This window comes from Hyperolius riggenbachi, unplaced genomic scaffold (genome assembly GCF_040937935.1).
Source record: "Hyperolius riggenbachi isolate aHypRig1 unplaced genomic scaffold, aHypRig1.pri scaffold_143, whole genome shotgun sequence".
Lineage (NCBI taxonomy): Eukaryota > Metazoa > Chordata > Amphibia > Anura > Hyperoliidae > Hyperolius > Hyperolius riggenbachi.
In genome coordinates this window covers 105,712-128,007 of record NW_027152357.1, presented here as the reverse complement: position 1 = coordinate 128,007, position 22,296 = coordinate 105,712, and the positions used below count along the sequence as shown (strand labels likewise).

Genomic DNA, 22,296 nt, shown 5'->3' with positions numbered 1-22,296 from the left:
GCTCTCTCCTCCTCCGTCTCTCAGCTCTCTCCTCCTCCGTCTCTCAGCTCTCTCCTCCTCCGTCTCTCAGCTCTCTCCTCCTCCGTCTCTCAGCTCTCTCCTCCTCCGTCTCTCAGCTCTCTCCTTCTCCGTCTCTCAGCTCTCTCCTCCTCCGTCTCTCAGCTCTCTCCTCCTCCGTCTTTCAGCTCTCTCCTCCTCCGTCTCTCAGCTCTCTCCTCCATCTCTCAGCTCTCTCCTCCATCTCTCAGATCTCTTCTCCTCTGTCTCTTAGCTCTCTCCTCCTCTGTCTGGCAGCTCTCTCCTCCTCCTCCGTCTCTCAGCTCTCTGCTCCTCTGTCTCTCAGCTTTCTGCTCCTCTGTCTCTCAGCTCTCTCCTCCGTCTCTCAGCTCTCTGCTCCTCCGTCTCTCAGCTCTCTGCTCCTCCGTCTCTCAGCTCTCTCCTCCTCCGTCTCTCAGCTCTCTGCTCCTCCGTCTCTCAGCTCTCTCCTCCTCCGTCTCTCAGCTCTCTCCTCCTCCGTCTCTCAGCTCTCTCCTCCTCCGTCTCTCAGCTCTCTCCTCCTCCGTCTCTCAGCTCTCTCCTCCTCCGTCTCTCAGCTCTCTCCTCCATCTCTCAGCTCTCTCCTCCATCTCTCAGATCTCTTCTCCTCTGTCTCTTAGCTCTCTCCTCCTCTGTCTCGCAGCTCTCTCCTCCTTGTCTCTCAGCTCTCTGCTCCTCTGTCTCTCAGCTCTCTGCTCCTCTGTCTCTCAGCTCTCTGCTCCTCTGTCTCTCAGCTCTCTCCTCCTCTGTCTCTCAGCTCTCTCCTCCGTCTCTCAGCTCTCTGCTCCTCCGTCTCTCAGCTCTCTCCTCCTCCGTCTCTCAGCTCTCTGCTCCTCTGTCTCTCAGCTCTCTCCTCCTCCGTCTCTCAGCTCTCTCCTCCTCCGTCTCTCAGCTCTCTCCTCCTCAGTCTCTCAGCTCTCTCCTCCTCCGTCTCTCAGCTCTCTGCTCCTCCGTCTCTCAGCTCTCTCCTCCTCCGTCTCTCAGCTCTCTGCTCCTCCGTCTCTCAGCTCTCTCCTCCTCCGTCTCTCAGCTCTCTCCTCCTCCGTCTCTCAGCTCTCTCCTCCTCAGTCTCTCAGCTCTCTCCTCCTCCGTCTCTCAGCTCTCTCCTCCTCCATCTCTCAGCTCTCTCCTCCTCCGTCTCTCAGCTCTCTCCTCCTCCGTCTCTCAGCTCTAATCTCTTCCGTCTCTCAGCTCTCTCCTCCTCCGTCTCTCAGCTCTCTGCTCCTCTGTCTCTCAGCTCTCTCCTCCTCCGTCTCTCAGCTCTCTCCTCCTCCGTCTCTCAGCTCTCTCCTCCTCAGTCTCTCAGCTCTCTCCTCCTCCGTCTCTCAGCTCTCTGCTCCTCCGTCTCTCAGCTCTCTCCTCCTCCGTCTCTCAGCTCTCTGCTCCTCTGTCTCTCAGCTCTCTCCTCCTCCGTCTCTCAGCTCTCTCCTCCTCCGTCTCTCAGCTCTCTCCTCCTCAGTCTCTCAGCTCTCTCCTCCTCCGTCTCTCAGCTCTCTGCTCCTCCGTCTCTCAGCTCTCTCCTCCTCCGTCTCTCAGCTCTCTCCTCCTCCGTCTCTCAGCTCTCTCCTCCTCCGTCTCTCAGCTCTCTCCTCCTCCGTCTCTCAGCTCTCTCCTCCTCCGTCTCTCAGCTCTCTCCTCCTCCGTCTCTCAGCTCTCTCCTCCTCCGTCTCTCAGCTCTCTCCTCCTCCGTCTCTCAGCTCTCTCCTCCTCCGTCTCTCAGCTCTCTGCTCCTCCGTCTCTCAGCTCTCTCCTCCTCCGTCTCTCAGCTCTCTCCTCCTCCGTCTCTCAGCTCTCTCCTCCTCCGTCTCTCAGCTCTCTCCTCCTCCGTCTCTCAGCTCTCTCCTCCTCCATCTCTTGCCTTTCAGCTCTCTCCTCCTCCGTCTCGCAGCTCTCTCCTCCTCCGTCTCTCAGCTCTCTCCTCCTCCGTCTCTCAGCTCTCTCCTCCTCCGTCTCTCAGCTCTCTCCTCCTCCGTCTCTCAGCTCTCTCCTCCTCCGTCTCTCAGCTCTCTCCTCCTCCGTCTCTCAGCTCTCTCCTCCTCCGTCTCTCAGCTCTAATCTCCTCCGTCTCTCAGCTCTCTCCTCCTCCGTCTCTCAGCTCTCTCCTCCTCAGTCTCTCAGCTCTCTCCTCCTCCGTCTCTCAGCTCTCTCCTCCTCCGTCTCTCAGCTCTCTCCTCCTCCGTCTCTCAGCTCTCTCCTCCTCCGTCTCTCAGCTCTCTCCTCCTCAGTCTCTCAGCTCTCTCCTCCTCCGTCTCTCAGCTCTCTCCTCCTCCGTCTCGCAGCTCTCTCCTCCTCTGTCTCGCAGCTCTCTCCTCCTCTGTCTCGCAGCTCTCTCCTCCTCTGTCTCGCAGCTCTCTCCTCCTCCGTCTCTCAGCTCTCTCCTCCTCCGTCTCTCAGCTCTCTCCTCCTCCGTCTCTCAGCTCTCTCCTCCTCCGTCTCTCAGCTCTCTCCTCCTCCGTCTCTCAGCTCTCTCCTCCTCCGTCTCTCAGCTCTCTGCTCCTCCGTCTCTCAGCTCTCTCCTCCATCTTGTGTTACAGAGTGTGTCTGGCTCAGACTGGCTTGGTATGGTTATAGCTGGTGATATCACTGGTGAAGTCATGGCGATCGTGATGCCCTTTCTCAATGTTCCATCCATTAATGCCAAGAGACCGTCGGATCGTAGATTTGTGAGTATGATTACAGAGGCGTCCCTGGTCGGGTGGCTGTGGTACGACTATCAGGCTTTCACTAAAACCGCTTCTATTTCTCTTTATAGCCGATTTATAAAGTTGATTTTGAGTCCCTCCACCCTCCATCTGACATCACTAACAGTGACAACCTGGATCTGCCTAGTGGCCAGTCGGCAGAGAACGACACCTACCAACACTTCAAACCCAAATCTTTCCGGGCGGCAGCTGGTCGCTTTCACCTCAGCTTCCAGGATGCAGATCTGGTAAGAGGACCTGTTCTAATCATTGGCCATTTGTGGAGATATATGCGGAGTATAAGGGCACCTACCATTCCCAGAGATGTGTATATGACAGTTATATGTCTGCCTGTGTATGTCAGTGTCACACCATACTTCCTGTAACTGCCAGCAGTTGTGGCCACCTGACCTGCCTGTGTATGTCAGTGTCACACCATACTTCCTGTAACTGCCAGCAGTTGTGGTCACCTGATCTGCATGCTGCTTCTGAGCCAGTCACTGCATAAGTCTCCAGACCTGAACTATATATGCGCCTTCACATGATATCATCTGTGTATCTAAAGGTGGCCATACACTGGTCGATTTGCCATCAGATCGACCAGCAGATAGATCCCTCTCTGATCGAATCTGATCAGAGAGGGATTGTATGGCTGCCTTTACTGCAAAGCATGAAATCGATTCACCATCTGTGGAGCCGCCGCTGTACATTACCTGCTCCGGCCGGCGCGAGTCCCCCGCTCTCCGCTGTCTCTTCTCTGCTCTGGGCTCCTTCAGCTTCACTTTACTTCCTGCCGGGGGAAGTTTAACAAACCGAGAAGGATCCGCAAACCAGGCCAGGTGGATGTAAAAAAGCTGATAAGATGTTATTAAAAAAATTCCACAAAACAGTGCAACAAAGACAGAATCCACTAACGCGTGTCGGGCTTACAATCTGCCCGGGAAGTTTAAACAGTAGAGTGCGCTCAACTGTTTAAACTTCCTGCCGGGACAGGAAGAAGTGAAGCCTGCTGGACTCGGAGCCCAGCGCGGAGACGGAGCAGCGGTGACCGGGGGACTCGCGCCGGCAGAACAGGTAATGTATTGCCGCTGTATTGCGTCGGTCGTCAGGCATTCAAACGCCGCTATCGACGCACTCCTGACCCGCCGGCGATCGAGCGAAATCTTCCGCTCGGACGGGAACGATCGATTTTCGGACGGAAATCGATCGTTCGGTCAGCATTTGCGAGACGATTTCACAGCCGATTCGATCACAGTGATCGAATCGGCTGTGTATCGGCAGGAAAATCGGTAAGTATATGGGCCCCTTAAGATGGTTAACAGATTGCCGGCAAACATCAGACAACATGTAGAGACCCTTATCCCTGGAAAGCCTAGTACATTCTCTGCTGCACCGGAGCAGCTCTGTCCTCCCATTGGAGGTACAGTACAAGCACTTGTCCTAGAAATATCCCAGCATGCCCTGGTGCATTCTCTGCTGCACAGGAGCAGCTCTGTCCTCCCATTGGAGGTACAGTACAAGCATTTGTCCTAGGAATGGCCCAGCATGCCCTGGTGCATTCTCTGCTGCACAGGACCAGCTCTGCCCTCCCATTGGAGGTACAGTACAAGCACTTGTCCTAGAAATATCCCAGCATGCCCTGGTGCATTCTCTGCTGCACAGGAGCAGCTCTGTACCCCCATTGGAGGTACAGTACAAGCACTTGTCCTAGAAATGGCCCAGCATGCCCTGGTACATTCTCTGCTGCACAGGAGCAGCTCTGTCCTCCCATTGGAGGTACAGTACAAGCACTTGTCCTAGAAATGGCCCAGCATGCCCTGGTGCATTCTCTGCTGCACAGGAGCAGCTCTGTCCCCCCATTGGAGGTACAGTACAAGCACTTGTCCTAGAAATATCCCAGCATGCCCTGGTGCATTCTCTGCTGCACAGGAGCAGCTCTGTACCCCCATTGGAGGTACAGTACAAGCACTTGTCCTAGAAATGGCCCAGCATGCCCTGGTACATTCTCTGCTGCACAGGAGCAGCTCTGCCCTCCCATTGGAGGTACAGTACAAGCTCTTGTCCTAGAAATGGCCCAGCATGCCCTGGTGCATTCTCTGCTGCACCGGAGCAGCTCTGTCCTCCCATTGGAGGTACAGTACAAGCACTTGTCCTAGAAATGGCCCAGCATGCCCTGGTACATTCTCTGCTGCACAGGAGCAGCTCTGTCCTCCCATTGGAGGTACAGTACAAGCACTTGTCCTAGAAATATCCCAGCATGCCCTGGTACATTCTCTGCTGCACAGGAGCAGCTCTGTACCCCCATTGGAGGTACAGTACAAGCACTTGTCCTAGAAATGGCCCAGCATGCCCTGGTACATTCTCTGCTGCACAGGAGCAGCTCTGTCCTCCCATTGGAGGTACAGTACAAGCACTTGTCCTAGAAATGGCCCAGCATGCCCTGGTGCATTCTCTGCTGCACAGGAGCAGCTCTGTCCCCCCATTGGAGGTACAGTACAAGCACTTGTCCTAGAAATATCCCAGCATGCCCTGGTGCATTCTCTGCTGCACAGGAGCAGCTCTGTACCCCCATTGGAGGTACAGTACAAGCACTTGTCCTAGAAATGGCCCAGCATGCCCTGGTACATTCTCTGCTGCACAGGAGCAGCTCTGTCCTCCCATTGGAGGTACAGTACAAGCACTTGTCCTAGAAATGGCCCAGCATGCCCTGGTACATTCTCTGCTGCACAGGAGCAGCTCTGTCCTCCCATTGGAGGTACAGTACAAGCTCTTGTCCTAGAAATGGCCCAGCATGCCCTGGTGCATTCTCTGCTGCACCGGAGCAGCTCTGTCCTCCCATTGGAGGTACAGTACAAGCACTTGTCCTAGAAATGGCCCAGCATGCCCTGGTGCATTCTCTGCTGCACAGGAGCAGCTCTGTCCTCCCATTGGAGGTACAGTACAAGCACTTGTCCTAGAAATGGCCCAGCATGCCCTGGTGCATTCTCTACTGCACAGGAGCAGCTCTGTCCTCCCATTGGAGGTACAGTACAAGCACTTGTCCTAGAAATATCCCAGCATGCCCTGGTACATTCTCTGCTGCACAGGAGCAGCTCTGTCCTCCCATTGGAGGTACAGTACAAGCACTTGTCCTAGAAATATCCCAGCATGCCCTGGTGCATTCTCTGCTGCACAGGAGCAGCTCTGCCCTCCCATTGGAGGTACAGTACAAGCACTTGTCCTGGAAATGGCCCAGCATGCCCTGGTGCATTCTCTGCTGCACAGGAGCAGCTCTGTCCTCCCATTGGAGGTACAGTACAAGCACTTGTCCTGGAAATGGCCCAGCATGCCCTGGTGCATTCTCTGCTGCACAGGAGCAGCTCTGTCCTCCCATTGGAGGTACAGTACAAGGACTTGTCCTAGAAATGGCCCAGCATGCCCTGGTACATTCTCTGCTGCACAGGAGCATATCTGTCCTCCCATTGGAGGTACAGTACAAGCACTTGTCCTAGAAATGGCCCAGCATGCCCTGGTGCATTCTCTGCTGCACAGGACCAGCTCTGTCCTCCCATTGGAGGTACAGTACAAGCACTTGTCCTAGAAATGGCCCAGCATGCCCTGGTGCATTCTATGCTGCACAGGAGCAGCTCTGTCCTCCCATTGGAGGTACAGTACAAGCACTTGTCCTACAAATGGCCCAGCATGTCCTGGTGCATTCTCTGCTGCACAGGAGCAGCTCTGTCCTCCCATTGGTGGTACAGTACAAGCACTTGTCCTAGAAATGGCCCAGCATGCCCTGGTGCATTCTCTGCTGCACAGGAGCAGCTCTGCCCTCCCATTGGAGGTACAGTACAAGCACTTGTCCTAGAAATGGCCCAGCATGCCCTGGTACATTCTCTGCTGCACAGGAGCAGCTCTGTCCTCCCATTGGAGGTACAGTACAAGCACTTGTCCTATAAATATCCCAGCATGCCCTGGTACATTCTCTGCTGCACAGGAGCAGCTCTGTCCTCCCATTGGAGGTACAGTACAAGCACTTGTCCTAGAAATGGCCCAGCATGCCCTGGTACATTCTCTGCTGCACAGGAGCAGCTCTGTCCTCCCATTGGAGGTACAGTACAAGCACTTGTCCTAGAAATGGCCCAGCATGCCCTGGTGCATTCTCTGCTGCACAGGAGCAGCTCTGTCCTCCCATTGGAGGTACAGTACAAGCACGTGTCCTAGAAATGGCCCAGCATGCCCTGGTGCATTCTCTGCTGCACAGGAGCAGCTCTGTCCTCCCATTGGAGGTACAGTACAAGCACTTGTCCTAAAAAAGGCCCAGCATGCCCTGGTGCATTCTCTGCTGCACAGGAGCAGCTCTGTCCTCCCATTGGAGGTACAGTACAAGCACTTGTCCTAGAAATGGCCCAGCATGCCCTGGTGCATTCTCTGCTGCACAGGAGCAGCTCTGTCCTCCCATTGGAGGTACAGTACAAGCACTTGTCCTAGAAATATCCTAGCATGCCCTGGTACATTCTCTGCTGCACAGGAGCAGCTCTGTCCTCCCATTGGAGGTACAGTACAAGCACTTGTCCTAGAAATGGCCCAGCATGCCCTGGTGCATTCTCTGCTGCACAGGAGCAGCTCTGTCCTCCCATTGGAGGTACAGTACAAGCACTTGTCCTAGAAATATCCCAGCATGCCCTGGTACATTCTCTGCTGCACGGGAGCAGCTCTGTCCTTCCATTGGAGGTACAGTACAAGCACTTGTCCTAGAAATGGCCCAGCATGCCCTGGGACATTCCCTGCTGCACAGGAGCAGCTCTGTCCTCCCATTGTAGGTACAGTACAAGCACTTGTCCTAGAAATATCCCAGCATGCCCTGGTGCATTCTCTGCTGCACAGGAGCAGCTCTGTCCTCCCATTGGAGGTACAGTACAGCTCTTGCACATTTGGTGGACTACAAGGTTAAGTATACCTTAGGGCTGCATCGTCAGGCAGCCGACCATGGGTTTACACTGTCATATGATGGATGCTCCGTCCATTTTTTACTATATCCAGAGTCGGCGTCATGCAGAGGCCAAAAAATGTTTACTATAGCAGAAGTTTTATTATATCAGAGTTTACTATACCAGGCATTGCTTGCATAGACGTATAATGGAGTTTGGCCGGGACCTGAAGCGGTAGTTTACTATTCACAAATGTTTACTATATTGGGACTTATTATAAAGAGATTGTACTGTACATCGGGGGGCAGCCTACAAACGTCTATGTACATCAAACCAACAGACCGTCCCACATACCTGAGATATGACCGTTCCCACTCCGAGCCCATAAGGAACTCCATCATCTACAGCCAAGCAATAAGATGCAATCAGATGTGCTCTGACTTGGTGGACAGAGACAAACACCTGGATCACCTGAAGAACATTTCATTAAACAAGGTTACAGACTTCCTTTGATTGAGCCCCAAATCAGAAAAGCTAACATCATCCCCAGGACTGAAATACAAGCAGAACCAGCAAGAGAGCCGTGTCCCACTGATTGTCATCTTCATCCCTCACCTGGAAATCTTCAAGGGAAGATGCAAGCTGAAAATACCAAGATCTACTTACCTGGGGCTTCCTCCTGCCTCTGGCTGCCAGTCGGTCCCTCACCGCTGGGGTCCCCGGGATCCCCTCAGTTACAGATGCTGACCACCATCTTCTGTGCCTGCGCGATTGCGCTCACACAGCCTGAAGCGTTCTGGGCAGACACAAAAGTACTGCGCCTGCACAGAACGCTACGGGAACGCAACTGCGAGCGGTGTAGCTGCATGCAGGTGCAGAAGATGCCGACCAGGCGAGGGCGACATCTGCAACAGGGGGACACCAGCGGTGAGCAGAGCTGCGGAGAGGGACAGATAGGCTGCCAGGGGCGGGGAAAAGTTCCAGGTAAGTAGATTTTTTTTTCAGCTCCTCTTAAAGAGACTCAGAGCTGAGTCATATTGCCTTTTTTTTTTTTTACTACCCTGGGGCTTCCTCCAGCCCTAGAAGCATGGATGTGTCCCTCGCCATCCTCCTCAGCACCACCGTTAAGCCGCAATCTTCTCCGGTAAACGGCTCTGTGACATCAGCGGGGGGCCTTCTCCGCACGCGTACCGGGGGTTGACTGCGGCTGAACGGAGGATTCTGAGCGGACTGCGGGAGGATGGCGAGGGACACATCCATGTTTCTGGGGCTGGAGGAAGCCCCAGGGAAGTAAGAAAAAAAGGCAATATAACTCGGCTCTGAGTCTCTGTAAAGGGAACCTAAACTGAGAGGGATGAGGATGTTTCCTTTTAATCAATACCAGTTGCCTGGCAGTCCTGATCCCTTTGGCTGTAGTAGTGGCTGAATCACACCCTGAAACAAGCATGCAGCTAATCCAGTCTGACTTCAGTCAGAGCACCTGATCTGCTGCATGCTTGTTCAGGGGCTGTGGCTGAAAGTATTAGAGACACAGGATCAGCAGGAGAGTCAGTCAACTGGTATTATTTTAAAAGGAAAAATCCATACCCTTCTCAGTTTAGGTTCCCTTTAATGAGGATTTCAGAATGGGAAAGATATTCCCTGAATCTCCCCTCCTGGTATATTGACAGCCTCTCAATCTAAAACATGAATTACTGGAGTTCTTTGAATGGGTACAACAGAACGGCACATTACCCTCCCAATAAAGTGTGAGACCTGCAGACACATCTACTCCACTGACAGGATAACAACACCAGGTTCACAACCGGGGTACAGAGTACAAGGCACATTTTCCACTACTAACCTGGTATATCTGATCATGTGTGCAAAATGCCCCAAAGGAACTTACGAGGGAGAAACTGGACAAACTCTAAACGTAAGAACAGACACAGGCACCCTATTAACAATACCAAATCTGAACTCCTCTGGCTGCCTAATCTGGGTGGCACCTCTAGTTACCTAATACTGTGGGCACCTCTAGTTACCTAATACTGGGGACACCTCTAGTTACCTAATACTGGGGACACCTCTAGTTACCTAATACTGGGGGGCACCTCTAGTTACCTAATACTGGGTCGCACCTCGAGTTACCTAATACTGAGGGCACCTCTAGTTACCCTAATACTGGGGACACCTCTAGTTACCTAATACTGAGGGCACCTCTAGTTACCTAATACTGGGGACACCTCTGGCTGCCTAATACTGGGGGACACCTCTGGCTACCTAATACTGGGGGGGCACCACTGGCTGCCTAATACTGGGGGGCACCTCTGGCTGCCTAATACTGGGGGCACCTCTGGCTGCCTAATACTGGGGGGACCTCTGGCTCCCTAATACTGGGGACACCTCTGGCTGCCTAATACTGGGGACACCTCTGGCTGCCTAATACTGGGGGACACCTCTGGCTACATAATACTGGGGACACCTCTGGCTGCCGAATACTGGGGACACCTCTGGCTGCCTAATACTGGGGGCACCTCTGGCTGCCTAATACTGGGGGCACCTCTGGCTGCCGAATACTGGGGGCACCTCTAGCTGCCTAATACTGGGGGCACCTCTGGCTGCCTAATACTGGGGGCACCTCTGGCTGCCGAATACTGGGGACACCTCTGGCTGCCGAATACTGGGGACACCTCTGGCTGCCTAATACTGGGGGAACCTCTGGCTGCCTAATACTGGGGACACCTCTAGTTACCTAATCTGGGTCGCACCTCTGGCTACCTAATACTGGGGACACCTCTGGCTGCCTAATACTGGGGACACCTCTGGCTGCCTAATACTGGGGGACACCTCTGGCTGCCTAATACTGGGGGACACCTCTGGCTGCCTAATACTGGGGACACCTCTGGCTGCCTAATACTGGGGGGCACCTCTGGCTGCCTAATACTGGGGGCACCTCTGGCTGCCTAATACTGGGGACACCTCTGGCTGCCTAATACTGGGGACACCTCTGGCTGCCTAATACTGGGGACACCTCTGGCTGCCTAATACTGGGGACACCTCTGGCTGCCTAATACTGGGGACACCTCTGGCTACCTAATACTGGGGGGCACCTCTGGCTACCTAATACTGGGTCGCACCTCTGGCTACCTAATACTGGGGACACCTCTGGCTGCCTAATACTGGGGACACCTCTGGCTGCCTAATACTGGGGACACCTCTGGCTGCCTAATACTGGGGGGCACCTCTGGCTACCTAATACTGGGGACACCTCTGGCTGCCTAATACTGGGGACACCTCTGGCTGCCTAATACTGGGGACACCTCTGGCTGCCTAATACTGGGGGGCACCTCTGGCTACCTAATACTGGGGGCACCTCTAGCTGCCTAATACTGGGGGGCACCTCTGGCTACCTAATACTGGGGGGCACCTCTGGCTACCTAATACTGGGGGCACCTCTAGCTGCCTAATACTGGGGGCACCTCGGGTTACCTAATACTGGGGGCACCTCGGGTTACCTAATACTGGGGGCACCTCGGGTTACCTAATACTGGGGGCACCTCTAGCTGCCTAATACTGGGGGCACCTCTAGCTGCCTAATACTGGGGGACACCTCTGGCTGCCTAATACTGGGGACACCTCTGGCTGCCTAATACTGGGGACACCTCTGGCTACCTAATACTGGGGACACCTCTGGCTGCCTAATACTGGGGGACACCTCTAGCTGCCTAATACTGGGGGCACCTCTAGTTACCTAATACTGGGGGTACCTCTGGCTGCCTAATACTGGGGACACCTCTGGCTGCCTAATACTGGGGACACCTCTGGCTGCCTAATACTGGGGGCACCTCTGGCTGCCTAATACTGGGGGCACCTCTGGCTACCTAATACCGGGGACACCTCTGGCTGCCTAATACTGGGGGCACCTCTGGCTACCTAATACTGGGGGCACCTCTGGCTACCTAATACTGGGGACACCTCTAGCTGCCTAATACTGGGGGCACCTCTAGTTACCTAATACTGGGGGTACCTCTGGCTGCCTAATACTGGGGACACCTCTAGCTGCCTAATACTAGGCGCAACCTCTAGTTACCTAATACTGGGGACACCTCTAGTTACCTAATCTGGGTCGCACCTCTGGCTACCTAATACTGGGGACACCTCTAGCTGCCTAATACTGGGGGCACCTCTAGTTACCTAATACTGGGGACACCTCTGGCTGCCTAATACTGGGGGCACCTCTAGCTGCCTAATACTGGGGGCACCTCTGGCTGCCTAATACTGGGGGCACCTCTGGCTACCTAATACTGGGGGGCACCTCTGGCTACCTAATACTGGGGACACCTCTGGCTGCCTAATACTGGGGGACACCTCTGGCTGCCTAATACTGGGGGCACCTCTGGCTGCTTAATACTGGGGACACATCTGGCTACCTAATACTGGGGACACCTTTGGCTACCTAATACTGGGGGACACCTCTGGCTGCCTAATACTGGGGGGCACCTCTGGCTACCTAATACTGGGGACACCTCTGGCTGCCTAATACTGGGGGACACCTCTGGCTGCCTAATACTGGGGGCACCTCTGGCTGCCTAATACTGGGGGACACCTCTGGCTGCCTAATACTGGGGACACCTCTGGCTGCCTAATACTGGGGGGCACCTCTGGCTACCTAATACTGGGGACACCTCTGGCTGCCTAATACTGGGGGACACCTCTGGCTGCCTAATACTGGGGGCACCTCTGGCTGCCTAATACTGGGGACACCTCTGGCTGCCTAATACTGGGGACACCTCTGGCTGCCTAATGCTGGGGGACACCTCTGGCTACCTAATACTGGGGGCACCTCTGGCTGCTTAATACTGGGGGCACCTCTGGCTACCTAATACTGGGGGCACCTCTGGCTGCCTAATACTGGGGGCACCTCTGGCTGCCTAATGCTGGGGACACCTCTGGCTACCTAATACTGGGGGACACCTCTGGCTGCCTAATACTGGGGACACCTCTGGCTGCCTAATACTGGGGGGCACCTCTGGCTGCCTAATACTGGGGACACCTCTGGCTGCCTAATACTGGGGGGCACCTCTGGCTACCTAATACTGGGGACACCTCTGGCTGCCTAATACTGGGGGACACCTCTGGCTGCCTAATACTGGGGGCACCTCTGGCTGCCTAATACTGGGGGCACCTCTGGCTGCCTAATACTGGGGACACCTCTGGCTGCCTAATACTGGGGGCACCTCTGGCTGCCTAATACTGGGGACACCTCTGGCTACCTAATACTGGGGACACCTCTGGCTGCCTAATACTGGGGACACCTCTGGCTGCCTAATACTGGGGGACACCTCTGGCTGCCTAATACTGGGGGCACCTCTGGCTGCCTAATACTGGGGACACCTCTGGCTACCTAATACTGGGGACACCTCTGGCTACCTAATACTGGGGGACACCTCTGGCTGCCTAATACTGGGGGGCACCTCTGGCTACCTAATACTGGGGACACCTCTGGCTGCCTAATACTGGGGGACACCTCTGGCTGCCTAATACTGGGGGCACCTCTGGCTGCCTAATACTGGGGGCACCTCTGGCTGCCTAATACTGGGGACACCTCTGGCTGCCTAATACTGGGGGCACCTCTGGCTGCCTAATACTGCGGACACCTCTGGCTGCCTAATACTGGGGGCACCTCTGGCTGCCTAATACTGGGGGCACCTCTGGCTGCCTAATACTGGGGGACACCTCTGGCTGCCTAATACTGGGGGCACCTCTGGCTGCCTAATACTGGGGGCACCTCTGGCTGCCTAATACTGGGGGCACCTCTGGCTGCCTAATGCTGGGGACACCTCTGGCTGCCTAATGCTGGGGACACCTCTGGCTGCCTAATACTGGGGACACCTCTGGCTGCCTAATACTGGGGACACCTCTGGCTGCATAATACTGGGGGCACCTCTGGCTGCCTAATACTGGGGACACCTCTGGCTGCCTAATACTGGGGGACACCTCTAGCAGCCTAATACTGGGGGCACCTCTAGTTACCTAATACTGGGGGCACCTCTGGCTGCCTAATACTGGGGGCACCTCTGGCTGCCTAATACTGGGGGCACCTCTGGCTGCCTAATACTGGGGGGACATCTGGCTGCCTAATACTGGGGGACACCTCTGGCTGCCTAATACTGGGGACACCTCTGGCTGCCTAATACTGGGGGACACCTCTGGCTACCTAATACTGGGGGCACCTCTGGCTGCCTAATACTGGGGGCACCTCTGGCTGCCTAATACTGGGGGACACCTCTGGCTGCCTAATACTGGGGGACACCTCTGGCTGCCTAATACTGGGGGCACCTCTGGCTACCTAATACTGGGGGGCACCTCTGGCTGCCTAATACTGGGGACACCTCTGGCTGCCTAATACTGGGGGGCACCTCTGGCTGCCTAATACTGGGGACACCTCTGGCTACCTAATACTGGGGACACCTCTGGCTGCCTAATACTGGGGACACCTCTGGCTGCCTAATACTGGGGGCACCTCTGGCTGCCTAATACTGGGGGACACCTCTGGCTGCCTAATACTGGGGGACACCTCTGGCTGCCTAATACTGGGGGCACCTCTGGCTGCCTAATACTGGGGACACCTCTGGCTGCCTAATACTGGGGACACCTCTGGCTGCCTAATACTGGGGGGCACCTCTGGCTACCTAATACTGGGGACATCTCTGGCTGCCTAATACTGGGGGACACCTCTGGCTGCCTAATACTGGGGACACCTCTGGCTACCTAATACTGGGGACACCTCTGGCTGCCTAATACTGGGGACACCTCTGGCTACCTAATACTGGGGGACACCTCTGGCTACCTAATACTGGGGGCACCTCTGGCAGCCTAATACTGGGGTACCTCTGGCTACCTAATACTGGGGACACCTCTGGCTGCCTAATACTGGGGACACCTCTGGCTGCCTAATACTGGGGGACACCTCTGGCTACCTAATACTGGGGGCACCTCTGGCTGCCTAATACTGGGGACACCTCTGGCTACCTAATACTGGGGGCACCTCTGGCTGCCTAATACTGGGGGACACCTCTGGCTGCCTAATACTGGGGATACCTCTGGCTGCCTAATACTGGGGACACCTCTGGCTACCTAATACTGGGGGCACCTCTGGCTACCTAATACTGGGGGCACCTCTGGCTGCCTAATACTGGGGACACCTCTGGCTGCCTAATACTGGGGGACACCTCTGGCTGCCTAATACTGGGGACACCTCTGGCTGCCTAATACTGGGGACACCTCTGGCTGCCTAATACTGGGGGGCACCTCTGGCTGCCTAATACTGGGGACACCTCTGGCTGTCTAATACTGGGGGACACCTCTGGCTGCCTAATACTGGGGGCACCTCTGACTACCTAATACTGGGGGCACCTCTGGCTGCCTAATACTGGGGGACACCTCTGGCTGCCTAATACTGGGGGGCACCTCTGGCTGCCTAATACTGGGGGACACCTCTGGCTGCCTAATACTGGGGGCACCTCTGGCTGCCTAATACTGGGGGCACCTCTGGCTGCCTAATACTGGGGGACACCTCTGGCTGCCTAATACTGGGGGCACCTCTGGCTGCCTAATACTGGGGGCACCTCTAGCTGCCTAATACTGGGGGCACCTCTGGCTGCCTAATACTGGGGGACAGCTCTGGCTGCCTAATACTGGGGGCACCTACGGCTACCTAATACTGGGGGACACCTCTGGCTGCCTAATACTGGGGGGCACCTCTGGCTGCCTAATACTGGGGACACCTCTGGCTGCCTAATACTGGGGACACCTCTGGCTGCCTAATACTGGGGACACCTCTGGCTGCCTAATACTGGGGGGGCACCTCTGGCTGCCTAATACTGGGGGACATCTCTGGCTGCCTAATACTGGGGGACACCTCTGGCTACCTAATACTGAGGGGCACCTCTGGCTGCCTAATACTGGGGACACCTCTGGCTGCCTAATACTGAGGGGCACCTCTGGCTGCCTAATACTGGGGGGCACCTCTGGCTGCCTAATACTGGGGACACCTCTGGCTGCCTAATACTGGGGGGGCACCTCTGGCTGCCTAATACTGGGGGACACCTCTGGCTGCCTAATACTGGGGGACACCTCTGGCTACCTAATACTGGGGGCACCTCGGGTTACCTAATACTGGGGGGCGCCTCTGGCTGCCTAATACTGGGGACACCTCTGGCTGCCTAATACTGGGGGCACCTCTGGCTGCCTAATACTGGGGGCACCTCTTGCTGCCTAATACTGGGGGACACCTCTGGCTGCCTAATACTGGGGGACACCTCTGGCTGCCTAATACTGGGGGCACCTCTGGCTGCCTAATACTGGGGACACCTCTGGCTACCTAATACTGGGGACACCTCTGGCTACCTAATACTGGGGGACACCTCTGGCTGCCTAATACTGGGGGGCACCTCTGGCTACCTAATACTGGGGACACCTCTGGCTGCCTAATACTGGGGGACACCTCTGGCTGCCTAATACTGGGGACACCTCTGGCTGCTTAATACTGGGGACACCTCTGGCTACCTAATACTGGGGACACCTCTGGCTACATAATACTGGGGACACCTCTGGCTGCCTAATACTGGGGGACACCTCTGGCTGCCTAATACTGGGGGCACCTCTGGCTGCCTAATACTGGGGGCACCTCTAGCTGCCTAATACTGGGGGCACCTCTGGCTGCCTAATACTGGGGGACAGCTCTGGCTGCCTAATACTGGGGGCACCTACGGCTACCTAATACTGGGGGACACCTCTGGCTGCCTAATACTGGGGGGCACCTCTGGCTGCCTAATACTGGGGACACCTCTGGCTGCCTAATACTGGGGACACCTCTGGCTGCCTAATACTGGGGACACCTCTGGCTGCCTAATACTGGGGGGGCACCTCTGGCTGCCTAATACTGGGGGGGCACCTCTGGCTGCCTAATACTGGGGGACATCTCTGGCTGCCTAATACTGGGGGACACCTCTGGCTACCTAATACTGAGGGGCACCTCTGGCTGCCTAATACTGGGGACACCTCTGGCTGCCTAATACTGAGGGGCACCTCTGGCTGCCTAATACTGGGGGGCACCTCTGGCTGCCTAATACTGGGGACACCTCTGGCTGCCTAATACTGGGGGGGCACCTCTGGCTGCCTAATACTGGGGGCACCTCTGGCTGCCTAATACTGGGGGACACCTCTGGCTACCTAATACTGGGGGCACCTCGGGTTACCTAATACTGGGGGGCGCCTCTGGCTGCCTAATACTGGGGACACCTCTGGCTGCCTAATACTGGGGGCACCTCTGGCTGCCTAATACTGGGGGCACCTCTTGCTGCCTAATACTGGGGGACACCTCTGGCTGCCTAATACTGGGGGACACCTCTGGCTGCCTAATACTGGGGGCACCTCTGGCTGCCTAATACTGGGGACACCTCTGGCTACCTAATACTGGGGACACCTCTGGCTACCTAATACTGGGGGACACCTCTGGCTGCCTAATACTGGGGGGCACCTCTGGCTACCTAATACTGGGGACACCTCTGGCTGCCTAATACTGGGGGACACCTCTGGCTGCCTAATACTGGGGACACCTCTGGCTGCTTAATACTGGGGACACCTCTGGCTACCTAATACTGGGGACACCTCTGGCTACATAATACTGGGGACACCTCTGGCTGCCTAATACTGGGGGACACCTCTGGCTGCCTAATACTGGGGGCACCTCTGGCTGCCTAATACTGGGGGCACCTCGGGTTACCTAATACTGGGGACACCTCTGGCTGCCTAATACTGGGGGGCACCTCTGGCTACCTAATACTGGGGACACCTCTGGCTGCCTAATACTGGGGGACACCTCTGGCTGCCTAATACTGGGGGCACCTCTGGCTGCCTAATACTGGGGGACACCTCTGGCTGCCTAATACTGGGGACACCTCTGGCTGCCTAATACTGGGGGGCACCTCTGGCTACCTAATACTGGGGACACCTCTGGCTGCCTAATACTGGGGGACACCTCTGGCTGCCTAATACTGGGGGCACCTCTGGCTGCCTAATACTGGGGACACCTCTGGCTGCCTAATACTGGGGGCACCTCTGGCTGCCTAATACTGGGGACACCTCTGGCTGCCTAATACTGGGGACACCTCTGGCTGCCTAATACTGGGGACACCTCTGGCTGCCTAATACTGGGGGGAACATCTGGCTGCCTAATACTGGGGACACCTCTGGCTGCCTAATGCTGGGGGACACCTCTGGCTACCTAATACTGGGGGCACCTCTGGCTGCTTAATACTGGGGGCACCTCTGGCTACCTAATACTGGGGGCACCTCTGGCTGCCTAATACTGGGGGCACCTCTGGCTGCCTAATGCTGGGGACACCTCTGGCTACCTAATACTGGGGACACCTCTGGCTGCCTAATACTGGGGGACACCTCTGGCTGCCTAATACTGGGGACACCTCTGGCTGCCTAATACTGGGGACACCTCTGGCTGCCTAATACTGGGGGGCACCTCTGGCTGCCTAATACTGGGGACACCTCTGGCTGCCTAATACTGGGGGGCACCTCTGGCTACCTAATACTGGGGACACCTCTGGCTGCCTAATACTGGGGGACACCTCTGGCTGCCTAATACTGGGGGCACCTCTGGCTGCCTAATACTGGGGGCACCTCTGGCTGCCTAATACTGGGGGCACCTCTGGCTGCCTAATACTGGGGACACCTCTGGCTGCCTAATACTGGGGGCACCTCTGGCTGCCTAATACTGGGGACACCTCTGGCTACCTAATACTGGGGACACCTCTGGCTGCCTAATACTGGGGGACACCTCTGGCTGCCTAATACTGGGGGCACCTCTGGCTGCCTAATACTGGGGACACCTCTGGCTGCCTAATACTGGGGACACCTCTGGCTACCTAATACTGGGGGACACCTCTGGCTGCCTAATACTGGGGGGCACCTCTGGCTGCCTAATACTGGGGACACCTCTGGCTGCCTAATACTGGGGGACACCTCTGGCTGCCTAATACTGGGGGCACCTCTGGCTGCCTAATACTGGGGACACCTCTGGCTGCCTAATACTGGGGGCACCTCTGGCTGCCTAATACTGGGGACACCTCTGGCTGCCTAATACTGGGGGCATCTCTGGCTGCCTAATACTGGGGGACACCTCTGGCTGCCTAATACTGGGGGCACCTCTGGCTGCTTAATACTGGGGGCACCTCTGGCTGCCTAATACTGGGGACACCTCTGGCTGCCTAATACTGGGGACACCTCTGGCTGCCTAATACTGGGGGCACCTCTGGCTGCCTAATACTGGGGACACCTCTGGCTGCCTAATACTGGGGGACACCTCTAGCTGCCTAATACTGGGGGCACCTCTAGTTACCTAATACTGGGGGCACCTCTGGCTGCCTAATACTGGGGGCACCTCTGGCTGCCTAATACTGGGGGCACCTCTGGCTGCCTAATACTGGGGGGACATCTGGCTGCCTAATACTGGGGGACACCTCTGGCTGCCTAATACTGGGGACACCTCTGGCTGCCTAATACTGGAGACACCTCTGGCTGCCTAATACTGGGGGACACCTCTGGCTACCTAATACTGGGGGCACCTCTGGCTGCCTAATACTGGGGGACACCTCTGGCTGCCTAATACTGGGGGACACCTCTGGCTGCCTAATACTGGGGGACACCTCTGGCTGCCTAATACTGGGGACACCTCTGGCTACCTAATACTGGGGGGCACCTCTGGCTGCCTAATACTGGGGACACCTCTGGCTGCCTAATACTGGGGGGCACCTCTGGCTGCCTAATACTGGGGACACCTCTGGCTGCCTAATACTGGGGGACACCTCTGGCTACCTAATACTGGGGACACCTCTGGCTGCCTAATACTGGGGGACACCACTGGCTGCCTAATACTGGGGACACCTCTGGCTACCTAATACTGGGGACACCTCTGGCTGCCTAATACTGGGGACACCTCTGGCTGCCTAATACTGGGGGCACCTCTGGCTGCCTAATACTGGGGGACACCTCTGGCTGCCTAATACTGGGGGACACCTCTGGCTGCCTAATACTGGGGGCACCTCTAGCTGCCTAATACTGGGGACACCTCTGGCTGCCTAATACTGGGGGGCACCTCTGGCTGCCTAATACTGGGGACACCTCTGGCTGCCTAATACTGGGGGGCACCTCTGGCTGCCTAATACTGGGGACACCTCTGGCTGCCTAATACTGGGGGACACCTCTGGCTACCTAATACTGGGGACACCTCTGGCTGCCTAATACTGGGGACACCTCTGGCTGCCTAATACTGGGGACACCTCTGGCTGCCTAATACTGGGGGACACCTCTGGCTGCCTAATACTGGGGGCACCTCTGGCAGCCTAATACTATGGTACCTCTGGCTACCTAATACTGGGGACACCTCTGGCTGCCTAATACTGGGGACACCTCTGGCTGCCTAATACTGGGGACACCTCTGGCTGCCTAATACTGGGGGACACCTCTGGCTGCCTAATACTGGGGGACACCTCTGGCTGCCTAATACTTGGGGCACCTCTGGCTGCCTAATACTGGGGACACCTCTGGCTACCTAATACTGGGGGCACCTCTGGCTGCCTAATACTGGGGGACACCTCTGGCTGCCTAATATTGGGATACCTCTGGCTGCCTAATACTGGGGACACCTCTGGCTACCTAATACTGGGGACACCTCTGGCTACCTAATACTGGGGGCACCTCTGGCTGCCTAATACTGGGGGCACCTCTGGCTGCCTAAAACTGGGGGACACCTCTGGCTGCCTAATACTGGGGGACACCTCTGGCTGCCTAATACTGGGGATACCTCTGGCTGCCTAATACTGGGGACACCTCTGGCTGCCTAATACTGGGGGACACCTCTGGCTGCCTAATACTGGGGACACCTCTGGCTGCCTAATACTGGGGGACACCTCTGGCTGCCTAATACTGGGGGCACCTCTGACTACCTAATACTGGGGGCACCTCTGGCTGCCTAATACTGGGGGACACCTCTGGCTACCTAATACTGGGGGGCACCTCTGGCTGCCTAATACTGGGGGCACCTCTGGCTGCCTAATACTGGGGACACCTCTAGTTACCTAATACTGGGGACACCTCTGGCTGCCTTATACTGGGGACACCTCTGGCTGCCTAATACTGGGGGACACCTCTGGCTGCCTAATACTGGGGGACACCTCTGGCTGCCTAATACTGGGGGCACCTCTGGCTGCCTAATACTGGGGGACACCTCTGACTGCCTAATACTGGGGGCACCTCTGGCTGCCTAATACTGGGGGCACCTCTAGCTGCCTAATACTGGGGGCACCTCTGGCTGCCTAATACTGGGGGACAGCTCTGGCTGCCTAATACTGGGGGCACCTACGGCTACCTAATACTGGGGGACACCTCTGGCTGCCTAATACTGGGGGGCACCTCTGGCTGCCTAATACTGGGGGGGCACCTCTGGCTGCCTAATACTGGGGGCACCTCTGGCTGCCTAATACTGGGGGACAGCTCTGGCTGCCTAATACTGGGGGCACCTACGGCTACCTAATACTGGGGGACACCTCTGGCTGCCTAATACTGGGGGGCACCTCTGGCTGCCTAATACTGGGGGGGCACCTCTGGCTGCCTAATACTGGGGGACATCTCTGGCTGCCTAATACTGGGGGACACCTCTGGCTGCCTAATACTGAGGGGCACCTCTGGCTGCCTAATACTGGGGACACCTCTGGCTGCCTAATACTAAGGGGCACCTCTGGCTGCCTAATACTGGGGGGCACCTCTGGCTGCCTAATACTGGGGGGACACCTCTGGCTGCCTAATACTGGGGGCGCACCTCTGGCTGCCTAATACTGGGGGGGCACCTCTGGCTGCCTAATACTGGGGGACACCTCTGGCTGCCTAATACTGGGGGCACCTCGGGTTACCTAATACTGGGGGGCGCCTCTGGCTGCCTAATACTGGGGGCACCTCTGGCTGCCTAATACTGGGGGCACCTCTTGCTGCCTAATACTGGGGGACACCTCTGGCTGCCTAATACTGGGGGACACCTCTGGCTGCCTAATACTGGGGGCACCTCTGGCTGCTTAATACTGGGGACACCTCTGGCTACCTAATACTGGGGACACCTCTGGCTACCTAATACTGGGGGACACCTCTGGCTGCCTAATACTGGGGGGCACCTCTGGCTACCTAATACTGGGGACACCTCTGGCTGCCTAATACTGGGGGACACCTCTGGCTGCCTAATACTGGGGACACCTCTGGCTGCCTAATACTGGGGACACCTCTGGCTACCTAATACTGGGGACACCTCTGGCTACATAATACTGGGGACACCTCTGGCTGCCTAATACTGGGGGGACCTCTGGCTACCTAATACTGGGGACACCTCTGGCTGCCTAATACTGGGGGGCACCTCTGGCTGCCTAATACTGGGGACACCTCTGGCTACCTAATACTGGGGGGCACCTCTGGCTATCTAATACTGGGGACACCTCTGGCTATCTAATACTGGGGACACCTCTAGCTGCCTAATACTGGGGACACCTCTGGCTGCCTAATACTGGGGGCACCTCTGGCTGCCTAATACTGGGGGCACCTCTGGCTGCCTAATACTGGGGGCACCT

General features: G+C 56.3%; 1 protein-coding gene across 1 annotated transcript in view; it reads left to right on the top strand.

Annotated features, from left to right (window-relative positions):
• The window catches only part of LOC137543659 (general transcription factor 3C polypeptide 2-like), a 150,838-nt gene that overhangs the window by 112,661 nt on the left and 15,881 nt on the right, over positions 1-22,296 (top strand). The window contains exons 11-12 of the mRNA XM_068264785.1: positions 2,571-2,699; positions 2,789-2,965. Coding sequence (XP_068120886.1) covers positions 2,571-2,699; positions 2,789-2,965 — 306 coding nt within the window. The remainder of the gene's footprint in view (positions 1-2,570; positions 2,700-2,788; positions 2,966-22,296) is intronic.